Genomic DNA, 13,916 nt, shown 5'->3' with positions numbered 1-13,916 from the left:
TCATACAAAAATAATAATTAATACGTCATATGTCAAAATGTTCTTTACCACCAGTTGCGATTCTACACGGCATTTTAAGGTTGCATTTTAAACATCACGGTGCATGCAAGTCAACTCGTGCAAAATTTATGTTCCTCCAACTTTTATTATATTTATGAATGTTTACATGGTTCCATGAAAAAATATGTTCTCATTAATGCAAAGCGTTTGTTTGTGATAAGAAACGAGATAATCTTTAACGATGAAGGGACAAAAATGAAATGGGAAACAACAACAACAACAACAACAACAACAACAACAACAACAACAACAACAACAACAACAACAACAACAATAATAATAATAATAATAATAATAATAATAATAATAATAATAATAATAATAATAATAATAATAATAATAATAATAATAATAATAATAATAATAGAAAAATATTTTAGTTGTTATTGAAAGTTGCATTTCTAAAATGATTTAAACTTTTCGAGATTGAACACTGACCGGGCCACTTCAAAACAGCGATATTACTTCTAGTGTGGAGAAATGTGCTGGTTATATTAGAAGATTTGTCATTTTTGATTTCACTTCATTATTTGTCAAACAGAAACTCAATCTCAAGAACATCCTTTCTACGTTTGGTTTTGTTAAATCTTTTTTTATAAAATTTTTTATTACGGTCATCTGGTAACAATCAAAACATCTGCGATAGAATACGGGGTAAAGTCACTCTGGTTGTACTTGAGGTTACCACTTGTTATGTCAAAACACTGTATAGAAGCGCAACGACACCAGCAGAGTCGCGGTGAAAGCTGAAACACGATAAATTATGAAAAGTTATGATGTTATGTGACAAAAAGGATGCGTATTCTTAACTTAGAAGGATTTGTGTTTATATTTAGCATTATTCTGGTGAGGTTATGCGCTGCATATTATTTATTTGTATTAGCAAGAGCCTCATAGAAATAGAGAGTGAATGTTTCTCCGGGACTCTTGAAATGTTTGGTTTAGGCATTTAACATAAAAGCGCCCCCTCTGGTTGAACTGTGTATATACTGTTTTGACGTTGCCATAAACTTCATACAACAGAAACAACTTTCTTCTGCACCCTCACGTCTTCTGCTAAACTTATGACATGAAATCTTTAAAAATTCCGATGAGGTATGTTGATTGATTGATTGATTGATTGATTGATTGATTGATTGATTGATTGATTGATTGATTGATTGATTGATTGATTGATTGATTGATGGATGGATGGATGGATGGATAGATAGATAGATAGATAGATAGATAGATAGATAGATAGATAGATAGATAGATAGATAGATAGATAGATAGATAGATAGATAGATAGATAGATAGATAGATAGATAGATAGATAGATAGATAGATAGATAGATAGATAGATAGATAGATACATTTTATTACACTCAGAGTCCAGATTACATAAAAAAGAAAACAAAGACAATAAAAGAATAAAAAGTACAAAAAATAAAAAATACAAATACATGACTCTTAGCCTTACAGAAGGCAATCAAACCAATGTCTCCAGAGTACAGATGAGTATTTTACTGCACTATATTTAACATTTGTCAACAGTAGTATAATTCTATTATTAGACTTGTTTAAGCGACAAATAAATCTATACATAAGTTTTCTCAAAAGAGCCATCAAAGTGGTGACTCGAGAAGATACAAACAGTTCACTGGCACTGGACCATCTGGGTTTATTTAACAAAAGTCTCAGTGCATCATTACAAGCCACCTTCAATCTTTGAAGACTGGCTTTTTAAAAATTGCACCACAAATGTGCAGTATACAGTGATGTACAATATGATCTAAACAAGTTCAGTTTCACTTCATAATTTTCTTTATTGGGAACTTTCTGACTCAAATAAAAGAAAAATGTACGGAGTATTTGTGAAATGTGTCATTTGCCCCTGTTACCCGTCTAACAGGGAGGAGAGACTGAGGATGAGGGTTGCTGTTTTGGCGGAGAATGTCAAATCTTGTGAGCTGGAGTGTAAAGCCAGCAGACAGTGCAGAGGCTGATGGCAGAGCTGGATCAGGAGAAGAAGACAGCCAGCAGTGCAGCAGCACTTGATTAACTCAAAGAGGTAGAATTACTGAGCATTCTCAATGTGTTTTAGAGTTACACTCACTCTCAAAGTTGCCTCTTTTTGTCTGGACTTGGCTCTGTTTTCTCCCCTATTAACCAAATAAAACATTTGCTGGTTACAAATGGATTAAAACTGAAAACATCATCCGAAGTTTGCGTCCATTTTAAATGTTAACATGCAACGCTAGCTCTTTCAGGAGTTGGAAGGCCTGGCGGTGGGAAGGAGGGGCGTGGAGACAGAGAAACGGACCTTAAGCGAAAGCCTTGACGCCAGCAGGAGAGTGATAGAAGCGGTCAGACGAGAGTCCTGCTGTCTGGAGAAACGGGTGGAGGAGTGTAGGTCCAAGGCCCAGGCGGCTGAATTGAAACTTCAGCGGTTCCTGGAAAAGGTGGCTGGTCTACTGCAGGAGAAGACTGAGCATGAGTTCCTGCCCACAGAGAGAGACGTCTTACATCACCTAGACAGCTTCTGTAATAAGGTGACTAATTACAACAAATGAGTCTCTTGATTTAATTTTCTTTCAGGCTACAGAGGAAAAAACAAAGACATCACAAATTAGCTGCTACACTACTTGAGTGACTTTTGAAGATTTTTTTATAGCGCCTTGCAAAATTCTTCATTTTCCTTTGATCTTTTCACATTATCGCTTTACAGCCTCACATATTTATATTTTTTATTTCTTTTTTTTGATAGACCAACTCAAAGTAGTGTACATATGAAAAGTGGAAGGAAAATTAATACTTTTTTTATAAGTAAAAATCAGAAATGTGCGGCGTGCTTTTTGCATTTGGTCCACTTCCCTCTGAAACCCCTAAAATATGGTACAAACAGATCACTTATTTTTTAATCGAGCGACTAGTGAATTTTATTCTCAGTACAATTCAATTGTTCTGTGAAGAATAGAAATACACTAATGATAAAGCAACACATCCAGAATGGTTTATTTTAATTTCTCTTCATTATAATACACTCACTTTTGTTGGTCTGTCACATAAAATGAAGTTTATGTTTGCAATGTGACAACAGAGAAGTTCACGGGTTATGAATAATCTAGAAATTAGCTGACGTATCTGTTATATCCATCATTAAATCGCAAGCTATTGTAATTTGAATTAGTGACGTCGTGAACACAACCAAATACAGAAAAGCACAAGCATACTTTATTCAGTATTTGAATTGTTGTTACTGTTTTTCATTTAAAAAAAATAATAAAAAAATTCTAAGATGTGTCAAGAAATCCCTCCACCGCCTACACCTTGAGCAATTTCTAACCATTAATGTTGATTTCCTCGGCTTTGCAGACCGTATGACAGGTGGAGAGGAGATTGCGTCACACCTCTGAGGAGCTGAAAAAGCTGACGGCGCTCCAGCTCGGCACGCTCAGCTTGTTGCTCAGCTTGCCGAGCAACAAGTCCAGGACCTGAGGAGGCAACTGCAGAGTCTGGAGACGGAGCGGCTGGAGGCAGAGCTGCATCGGGACGAACTACGACGCAGCAACAGACAAGTGAGAGAAGCCACTGACGCAGGCGAGTGACAAACTGAGGAAAACCAACCAATCGTGCAAGTGTTTGGACCACAATTTCTCCGCAGTATGAGGAGTTTGTGGAGCGGCTGTCTGAGACGATGAAGGTCGACGGTATTGACCCCGACCTGGGCGTCGACATGAGGCTGAAACTCGTCCGGTCACGCGCAGAGCAGCTTGACAGGTGGCTGCTCTGGTGGAGAGCAAAACGCAGACATACGGCTTAAAGCAGAAAGTAAAACTACAGGATGTGACTTCTTCAGATACTCTCTCTGATGCTCTGATGCTCCTCTGATCTGGAACAAACGTCCAGAAAACTGCAAGATAGTGGAAACAGAGTTCCTTTAAATCAATAACTGATAATAACTGAGACATTTATCAAGATATTTGATGAGATGATTTTGATGATGACAGAATCTAATGTTTAGTGCTTGTTTCATAATAATTGACTATTTAATGTGTTTATGGTGTAAAGCACTTTTTACTACGTTGTTGGTGGAAGGTGCTGCACAAACAACTTGACTCTTTTGCTTCCTCTCTGAACAAAAGTAAAAATCTGCTCATTCCTTGCAGGTAAAGTCCCAAACGGACCAACTGGACAGAAAAGAACTCCACGTCCAGCTTTTGAGGAAGAAGGTGTTAGAGCTGGAGGAGAAGAGGAGGAGTTGATCTGTGCTGTCTGCAGAACAAAGCGACGCTCTTCTGGAGGCCCGGAAGTTAAAAAAAAAAAAAAAAAAAAAAAAAAAAAAAAAAAAAAAATGGCTGGAGCGAATCCAGGGAGAATTGAGGGCGACCAAGCTGTCCAACACTGAGCTCAAGGCCCAGCTCACCCACACCAACGAGCTCAAGGTAGAGGGGAGAATGGTTGGGATTTGAAGCCACTCTAGAGGCTCTTTCACCTCGTAACACCTTGTAAAGTGATCATGTTTTAAAATCATTTTGAATCAAGTATATAAACAGTCTTGATCTTGACACGATTTGAGGACCTATTCAAGTGCCAGAGTTACTTATCTAATCTGAAGAAAGGTCGGCATCGTTTGGCTGAGCACAAACATCCACATTTGGGTCTCCGCTGTGCTCAACACGTTAAGCTGAACGTCATGGAGCAGAAGCTGAAGATGGACCTGCTGCTGGACGGGAAGGCGAAGGCGGAGAAGAAGCTGAGCGCGGTCAGCTCGGACCTGCAGGGCCAGGAGAAGAAGACGAGAGGAGCGAGAGCAGCTCGACGTCCTCAGAGTCGGCCTGGATCAGCTGTCTGACCGACAGAGGGAGGTGAGTGACGTCCAGATGTAACATTTCCCCCACGCAGCAGAGCCAATGGATTCATCTCTTTGTTGTTTAGTCGTTTTCTCGACTCGGTGGAGGAAAGTCACAAGGTTAGAGCAGAAAGCTTGAGGGAAACCAAGGCTTATGGGCTGATTTTTTTATTATTGTTTCTACTTTATTTCGGCTCGTTTCTGTTGCAGAGAAATGTGTAAAGATTGCTGGTGCAGCTCGTTTTCGAACTGTGCCATTGACATTGTGTTGGTTTATCACACAGAATCACAACACACTACGGTTTAGAAAAGTGACAAAACTATAAAAACATCAAGTGTGAGTTTTGCAAGGCTCTTATTAATTTAGAGTAAAGCCTGCGTTCACAGTAAACCGGCCGTTTTCTTCTCTCGCTGTAGCTGCTGGATTTCCAGTCGAAGGTTTCTCAGACGCTGGGCCCGAACTCGACATCTTTATCTCTTTCAAATGATGAACTTATCCAACTGCTTGAGGAGCTTCTTCACAGCAATCATCATCACACCACAACCTGGCATTGCTCCACTCACCACAGTCTTCCTCTGCTCCCTGACCTTCCTGAAGGTCGTTCCACCTCGGATGATTCTGTCTCAGGTTCTCCATTTGCTGCCATTTAAAGGTCTTTATGTACAGAAAATGCCACCCAAGATACTGACAAATACGTTATTTAGCAACCAGGGCTTTAAAGTTATTTTCATAAAAAAAAAAAAATGAACAAAAGACAAATCAGATTAAAGACAAGATTCTGAGGGAGGATTTGGCATTCATTATTGTTGGTAGTTGCATATACATCTTTTTTCATAGTAATCTTCTGACTATGTACACATGTTAAATAACTCTGGACTTTTATATATTTTATACTCAACCAACAGTCATACAAAATATACATTAGTTCTATGTGTCATAGTTCCGATCTTTAAGATACCAGATGTTTTGAAAAAAATACAAAGCAGGATGTAAAAAGGTCATGATGTTAAATGTTAAACCCTTGATTTGCATCCGTTCATGAAACACTTGGCTTGACAGACGGACATGAATGGATGTAGTTCAAGTTAAAAACGTACAGTTTAGCACAAACACAGTCATAGATGTAAGTAAATAAAAGTAAATATTAAAACCACATGCCCAAAATACAGGTAAAAAAAAAAAAGAATAAACGCAATGAAACTGTTTCATGTTCCTTTTTGTTGCCCAAGGCTAATCTTTCAGCTTTAGACTTTGGTGCTTTCCACCAACAGTGTTCTCCAGAAAAATACACGATGAAGGACCCGTAAATCCATTCACCAGAACCCCACCGTGACCTAAACCAAAATACACCTCGAAATGACGCAGCATTTCTTAAAAGTAGTGCTATTCTTGATTTTCTGCGCTACACACACACAAAAAAAGAGAGATTTTTCTGCGCTCGATTCTCATCCCCGTCCCACGGAAGCCAAATTACGGAGAGTTCTCGTTGCCGACCTACACGGGAGGCGGTCCTTTAGTGTAGCTGAGCATCGGGTAGAAGGAATGAGCAAAGTTGTTGGACTGAGTGCAGTAGTCCTCCTCGGCCAGCGGCAGCAGGAAGGCGAGGACCACCAGCAGGAGCAGGAGGAGCTGGAGAGGCAGCGCGAACCAGAGGACGCGGCGCCAGAACGAGGACCTGCGAGCCGTCGCCACGTCCAGATCAGAACGGCAGGAAGCGGATCCAGCGGCGCTGCGAGACCTGCTCACACACATTCACGACCAGGCAGAGGCTGAGCGTCAGGAAACCGCTGCCAGTAAACACACAACATCCCTGGTACAACTACACTACTGCTAACACAACAATACTGTACGATCTATGTAGCTCAAACTGAATGAACCACATTTTTAAACTTGCAAATTGAAATAATAAAAATTCCTAATTTAATATCCCTCTCTCCATGTGTGAAATCTGTTTTCAATCCAAATAAGATCTCATTTCAGCAGCCTGGCTGCTGGATGTCGATGCTTTAATAGTCGCACGACGGCGTGTTTGAGAGTTACTGCAAACTCGGCTGAAAGTGACGATGTTTCCTCCTGTGATGCACATGCTGACTGAAACTTGGTGGATAAACAGGGGAACAAAGACAGTCACAAAACAGTATTCAAGCAGAGACAAATACATTTAACGTTTGCTTGCATTCCTTTGCTGAAGGTGTTAAGAGTAAAAAGACAAAACAAAAAAACAAGCATGCTGCAGGAATCAGCTGAGCCGACTCTGAAAGGTTTCATCCTGGAGAAAAGTGCAAAGCATGCCATGGCAAGAGCAGCGCAGCATCTTGAAACAGATTTTGGTTTTAACGACATTGTGGTTTTTAACTAACTTCTGTAAGAGAAATAGGTGAAAACAAATACACCACTTCACTTCATTGAATGTGGCTTAGAGTAAAGTGCAAAAGAATTCATGCAACTTTAACTTTTTCACATTTTGTCATATTAAAACAGTCAATGCATTTAATTTGGATGCTATGAGACAGACCGACTCAACTTAGGGTAGTGCAGAATAAAATGTAAGAATAGTTTTCTGTCTTTTTTTTTTTAAATTAAAGATCTGAGAACTGGTCAGGAATAAAACTGGAGAAGTTGAGGTTACTGTAAAACAATAAACCCCACTGACCTCTGTTGAGCTGCCATGGAATGGTTTAAATAAAAGCATATGCATCACATGTTAGAATGGCCCAGTCAAAGTCTAGACCAAAATTAAATGGAGAATTTCCAAATTTTAACTTTAAACGTAGTTCAAAATAGTCGCAGCTCTGATTCCAGTGAGAGTTGGTTCTACAAAATATATAATTATGTGAGCTAAATACAAGAGCATGCTTCACATTTTACACATATTTTTGTTGTTGCTAAAACAAGTTAAAATCATGACTTTTTTTTCTTCCACTTAACAATTACAAACGAGCTTGTGTTGGTATTTCACATAACCAGGAGAATACAAATATGTTTATGACTAAAAAGTGACAAAATGTGAAATATGTAGCTGAAGGTGCATGAATGCTTCTGCAAGGCGCTGTTATTTTATACGTTAAAGACATGGACAAAAAACAAACTGGACCCATGTAGCAAAATACATCATTGTTGAGCGAATCCAAATGTTCCTGGTAAACAACTGAGGATGAAATTATTTAATCTTTCAGGGTCATTATGGAGTTATCTTATTAGGCTGATTCCTAAGAGCTCTGCAGAAGTTTAAACTGGTATAAAAAACTAAGTTGTAAGTTAGGACAAGGAAAAAAATATAACTTAAGGGAAACATCAGTAATATTTATACTCTCATTAGTACTTAATTCTTTGTCCAATCAATTTTACAAGGAGTCTTCAATGAATTAATCACACAGACATCTTTGAAAAAAAAAAAACATTCTATGTAACAAGAGCTTGTTGCTTTGTGATATTTTTCACACTGCTACAGTTCTTGGAGATTTGTAAACATCGTCTGTATAGTTTAATGATGTTACATTCCTCTTTACTACTTCTGAAGGAGGGGAGGATAATCCATACACCACGAGAACCAAAGAGTCTATCGTCAACAAATTATCTCTATTATGTAACGCTACTTTTAGCTAAATCCAGAGTTTGTTTTCTGGAAATGACGTTTGTCAAAGAAATGTACAATAAATTAATCCAGAATCATTTTGTATTAACTTAAACCCATCAAGAGCTTAACAGGACTTGCTCAGCCAATGGTTATGGTGCGTTCACATCAAAAACGCATCCAATGCTTCAAGTTCAACGAGTGTGCACCTTGAATGCAGACGCTTGACATTTTGCTCTACACGGAGAGTTTCGCGGTCTGGTTTACATACAAAGTCTATGTGGAGGCGCGTCAGACGTGTCAAAATCGCTCCAGTCGTTTTTCGTTGCCGGCCTCTTAATGAGTCAAACGCTCAAAACTCTCCACACTGTTTAAATTGCGCCGCACTAGACGCGTAAAACGCGGCGCAGCTGGCCTAGACGCGCCTCCACATAGACTATGAATGTAAACCAGACGCTCCTGACGCTCTAAACGTTTGGTGTGAACGCACCATTGAGGCTTGAGGATCACACTGTATGATACTTGAGTAAAAATACTACTTTTGTTTTACTGCAGTGTTTACACGGGGGTCCTAACTCGCCACTGAATCCGCATTCATAAAAAGCGATGAAAAAAAATCGCTTTCATGAAAGTCTGAACAACACACATTTTTTTTTTTCGAAAGAGTACCGGACCACTTGGATATTTTTTACTTATCCGATTCATATGCGGCCTAACGTCCAGGTCGCATTCATCCGACCTGAACGTCACTGACTCTCGACAAACATCACGATTCTGGGTCCTGATATGCGCAAGCAGGAAGGAAAACAACAACCAAATGAGGATTAAGTTATGTTAAGTTATATGGAGAACAACTTCAAAATCGGAAGATATGCCTCACCGTTAGCATCCACGTTTACTTCTGTAAATAAATAAACATGGATGAGCACTTCTTCTTTTTATGGCGATTGGCAAAACTCTTAGAACGCTGACGTTATTGCGCCCTCTAACGCGCATGCGTGACACTTTCGGGTCGTTTTTCCGTTCACACTGTGTAACAGGTCGCATATACTATTTGGAAGTGTAAACGACCACAGCAAAAATAATAATAATAATAATAATCTGATATAACAAAAAATGGGAATTGGGTCACTTCAGGCTACTGTGGAAACAAAAATCCCCACTATGCTTCCTAAAAATTAGCATGTTTTCAAGGGACAATACAATCAGTGAACACATAAACAATCGTATTAAAGGTCAACATGAAGTTTTCTTATGTTGTTACCAAAACGTCCCCCCTTAACGCCTCACAAATGGACGCCTGAGAGGCAAGACGCACAGATGACAGACTGAGGAACAGAGATGGAAAGTCAGTGAGGTAGAAGCAGCAGTGAAGAACCAGCACACACACACACGAGGTCAGAGTGAAAGCTCTAGAAAGAAAGGGAAGCCGCAGCTTTTGCATTGTTCATTGCAGACATTTATTGGCTCGACACTTTCAAAGAAAAAGGGGGAGTTTGCTGGCTTGTTAGCAAGAAGTGTTGTTAGCTGTACATTAGATAAGCAGCCGAGGACACAAGAAGAAGAAGAAGCCTATTCCTCGTAAAACCCTTTCCTGGGTGGATGTTTGGCCTGCAGCTCACCTCATCGTCTAACCTACACAGAGCACCCAGACTGGCAGAAGATGATGGAATTCACTATCATGAGCCGGCACTAGGGTTAACAAGTGAAATAGGGACTAATGCAGAAAGGGTGTGTACATTAGAGAGCCCGGACTAGCCTCCCAGTGCATCATGGGTGGAGTTCCATTATCTTCTAGGTGTGCTAGAAGCAACAAAAAGGTACCTGTGGTGTGGACTGCTCACAGACGGTCCAGGCTGTGACAGACTACATTTGCCCCGTTGCTGTTTGCAATGAACAGGGGAGGGGAGGGTGAAAGAAAGAAAGTATGTTTCAGTCCTCGCAAATCAAGACAAAGCTACTGATGAAAAGACAACCCAAAATGAAAGAAGAGCAGCAAAAACAAGAACAAAAATCAGACATGAGTATGAGATTTCGTGACTCGTAACAACAAGGAATCTGGCTTTTTCAAAGTGTGCTTTTGGTTACTTTGAACGGCTTCCGCCTGTGAGGAAGCGACTGCAGATCCGAAGCTACACATCAGGCAATGTGATGCATGACTCTCTTTTGGTAACAGTGACATTAATAAGAAACAATAAAAGCAGTGGCGCCCTTATTTGGACTGACTTGACAGTATTCTGATATTATTGTTGTGCCTTGCAAAAGCACCCTTACCCCTAAGACGTTTCTACATCCTGTCACCTCACAACCTCAAGTTTCAATGTTTCATTAGGATCTTGTGCGACAGAACAACACAAACTGGTGCATGTTTGTAAAAGGGAAAGACAGTGTCGATTACAGAACATCCTCCTGGAAAAACATTTCCTTATGTAGGAAATGGAAGCTGATCAGTAGTGATGGAGGGATGAATGGAGCAACGCTGGAGAAAAACACATCTGGAGCTGGGAACTAAACATATCACCAGGAAATAACCCAGTTTGAAACCTATGTCAACTCTCAAAAATTACAGATTGGACACCAGGCATTCAACCTGCCTGAGCTTAAACTATGTTGTAAAGAAAAACTGTTAAAAAAAAATTCAGACTAGATGTGCAACAATGGTTGGTCCCACAAAGTATTGACTACAAATGCACACCTCACTCCTCAGATTTTTATTTGTGCACAGTTTTCTTCCCGGTCGTAAGTGTGAACCACATTCTGTTGACCTATCACATAACATCTAAACAAAATATATTGAATTTTTTGGTTGTAACAAAACAAAATGTGAAAAAGTTCAAGGGACGAATCCTTTTGCAAGGCATTTCTAAGACAATCGTGGTATTGTTTTTGTCAAATTCAAAAAGAATCTCATTGGTAGATTTAACAACTCCATCACAGCCAGTATGGCTGAGATTAACCATGTAGAAATTAAAATAAATGTTCAGAGAAGGAGTTAGAGGAAAATTCTAGGGAAAACATTTTAGTTTGGAAATGAAGGAAAAGTAAAAGAGAAGAAGGGAAAAAAGGTGCAAAGGTTTTGAAACAAAGAACAAAAAAAAAATAACATCTAGAAGTGAAAATAAAACGTCCCATTTTCCCAAGGAAGATACATGCAGGAATATTAGATGGTTTGAAAGAGGTTTGGGACTTAAATGGTATAAAAGGGTATGTCGGTGTGTAAACATTTAAAGGAGAGACACTGGAAACACGGGGGGTGAACTGGGTCATCGACGGGGCTGTCGGGGCGTTTGGCATTGTGTTACAGACGAGTTATCAAACTCCTGTTTCTACTGGGACTCTGTAAACAGCAAGAGGTGAACATTACCGATCGCGACCGACTCGGAGTGCTCCTTCCTGATACCGGACTGAGGGAACCAGACGTGTCCAACTCATCAGCAGACGACCAAGAAGACAAATCCTGAAGATATACAAACAAACAAAAAACATCCGCAAATACAAAAAACAAGAAGCACAAAGACGGCGAGTATTTCAACATGTTAGGCCTTCTGCGTACCAGAGCTGAGCATCTGGCAAAAAAAATCTGATTTGATTGAATTCATCTGAGTTTAATAACGGTCTTCATGTGACCTTTTAATAAAATAATTACAAAGAGCAAAAACTGTTTTGATAGAGGTACAAAATGTGAACTTGAGTTTAAACTCTCCTGCAGCAAATAAACCTGAAACGTGTTGGAAAATTTAACATGTCATATCTTAAATCAGGGCTGTACAGATTCAAACGGGACACGTAGAAATATTTATAGACGTGGAACATTTCACCACTTTATAGCTACAAACGCTGACCTTTTATCTGACAGACCCACGAAAAGTAAAACACGACTGAAGTGGAAGTTTCTGAATAAAAATCTGGTATGCATATGTATTCAGACCCCATTACACTGACACCCCTAAACAAAGAAAAAGAAAAAAATGACCCTGAACACACCATCTGTTGTAGCACAAGCTCATACATGGTGGTGGCAGGATCATGCTGTGGGGATGCTTGTCTCCAGCAAGAAGAGGGAATACAAGAATTTAGAAAAACATGTTTACATGTCAAAAATGATGTCCAAAACTAATTGAGAATATGGCAAAAAAATGTTTTAACGCAGTCTGAGCTTTAGCACTTTTGAAAGGAAGAATGAGCAAAAACGCATATGCTACATACAGGATGTTTACTTGTGGACAATGTATCACCCATTCAGCATTTTCCTTGAACCACAAATTTATGCACTAGTTGATAATGATCTAATGGATAAAATGCCAATAAACCCCCCCTGAAATCTCCAGTTGTGAAATAAAATGTGAATAATTTTGCAGGTAACTGAATGAGTTGATCTACCTGCTGGCTGCTTGTGATGTCCAGAGTCCTGGAGAGCTCTCTGAGGTCTCGGGTCACTTCCTTCAGCAGCAGCTTGAGGCGGTTCCCGATGACATGAACCTTCTCTTTGGCCTCCAGGCAGTCGCTGCCCTGAGAGTTGACCAGCAACTGGAGGGACATGTCCTGCAGTGACGCCACTTTCAGCTGCGAGTCCAATAACTCCTGGCGGATTTGCTGTCGGGTGTATGACGTAAACCGAATTAAAATATGCAAATGTAATCCCAGGGTAACATGTTTAAACAATAATTTTTTACTGTTTTGTACCGTGAGTGTCTTGTGATGTTCGTGAAGGGTATCGCTGTCCTGGATCGGGTCAATTGGGACAATCTCATTCCTTCGGCGATCAATATTTTCCAACCAGAGGAGCAGACCGTGACTCATTTCATGAAAGTCCTGTGGGACACAAAAGGTTAGTACGGAACTGCTGGTTAAATTAGTAAATAAATAGGACAACATGCACTTACTTGACACTGCATGAGAGCTTCCTGTAGCGAGGTCCTCCATTCGTCCAAAGAGCTGCCCAGTTTGTCCCAGCTGTTGTTCACGTCCTTCAGTTTGGCCTGCAGCTCTCTGGACTCCTCCGTGTCCGACTGCAGAAACTCGGCACTGCACAGGTTGATGGAAAGTACGATGGCCTTGCGCTTGTCATACGCCTTCTGCAGCTCCTGGAGTCAAACATCAACATCATAGAGCAGGAGAAAATCAGGCAACATGGTCACCAAGTAATAAAACACAAAGATTTTGAGTGTATAAAATAATTAAACCGAGCAAATAATGTCAGAAAAAAAAGAAAGAATTTGATTTAATTACCTTGAGTTTTTTGATGCGGAGCTCAATGATCTGGATGTCTGTGCTGACGTCCAGTTTTCGCTGCTGCTCCAGCTCTTCCTCCGTTTCCCCCAGCCACGTCCAGATGTTATTCAGGTCAGAGTTCAGCTGCTGCCACTGTTGCTGGTTCTGCTTGGAGCGCATCTCTTTACTGAGATCCTGAGCCTGCAGGAGCTCCCAGCGCTCAATCACACCTGGAT

General features: G+C 40.1%; 2 protein-coding genes and 1 long non-coding RNA gene across 12 annotated transcripts in view; 1 reads left to right on the top strand and 2 right to left on the bottom strand.

The window, feature by feature from the left end:
• Nucleotides 1-1,970: 1,970 nt before the first annotated feature.
• ccdc170 (coiled-coil domain containing 170) lies at nt 1,971-5,559 on the top strand. Its single transcript, XM_044142338.1, is given in 11 exon segments — nt 1,971-2,034; nt 2,037-2,113; nt 2,313-2,594; nt 3,418-3,504; nt 3,507-3,620; nt 3,707-3,821; nt 3,824-3,873; nt 4,212-4,487; nt 4,730-4,839; nt 4,841-4,910; nt 5,312-5,559. Coding segments are annotated over 11 exon segments (1,479 nt in total). The 3' UTR covers nt 5,546-5,559.
• LOC122845848 lies at nt 1,977-2,441 on the bottom strand. Its single transcript, XR_006373142.1, has 3 exons — nt 2,366-2,441; nt 2,159-2,204; nt 1,977-2,056 (listed from the first exon to the last, which is right to left on the bottom strand). It is a non-coding gene; the product is annotated as an uncharacterized LOC122845848 (long non-coding RNA).
• Nucleotides 5,560-5,675: 116 nt separating the features above from the next.
• syne1b (spectrin repeat containing, nuclear envelope 1b) overlaps nt 5,676-13,916 on the bottom strand; it is a 100,981-nt gene continuing 92,740 nt past the window's right edge. For 8 of the 10 annotated variants that reach the window (XM_044142328.1, XM_044142327.1, XM_044142333.1 and 5 more), the window contains 7 exons: nt 13,699-13,910; nt 13,353-13,553; nt 13,153-13,281; nt 12,850-13,062; nt 11,834-11,926; nt 10,294-10,352; nt 5,676-6,633 (listed from right to left, as the gene is read on the bottom strand). In XM_044142328.1, coding sequence (XP_043998263.1) covers nt 6,390-6,633; nt 10,294-10,352; nt 11,834-11,926; nt 12,850-13,062; nt 13,153-13,281; nt 13,353-13,553; nt 13,699-13,910 — 1,151 coding nt within the window. In that variant the 3' untranslated portion in view covers nt 5,676-6,389. The remainder of the gene's footprint in view (nt 6,634-10,293; nt 10,353-11,833; nt 11,927-12,849; nt 13,063-13,152; nt 13,282-13,352; nt 13,554-13,698; nt 13,911-13,916) is intronic. The other 2 variants (XM_044142336.1, XM_044142337.1) reach the window with 1 other exon arrangement.

This window comes from Gambusia affinis, linkage group LG16 (genome assembly GCF_019740435.1).
Source record: "Gambusia affinis linkage group LG16, SWU_Gaff_1.0, whole genome shotgun sequence".
NCBI lineage: Eukaryota > Metazoa > Chordata > Actinopteri > Cyprinodontiformes > Poeciliidae > Gambusia > Gambusia affinis.
The sequence above is the reverse complement of the archived record's forward strand: the minus strand, read 5'-3'. Positions and strand labels throughout refer to the sequence as shown.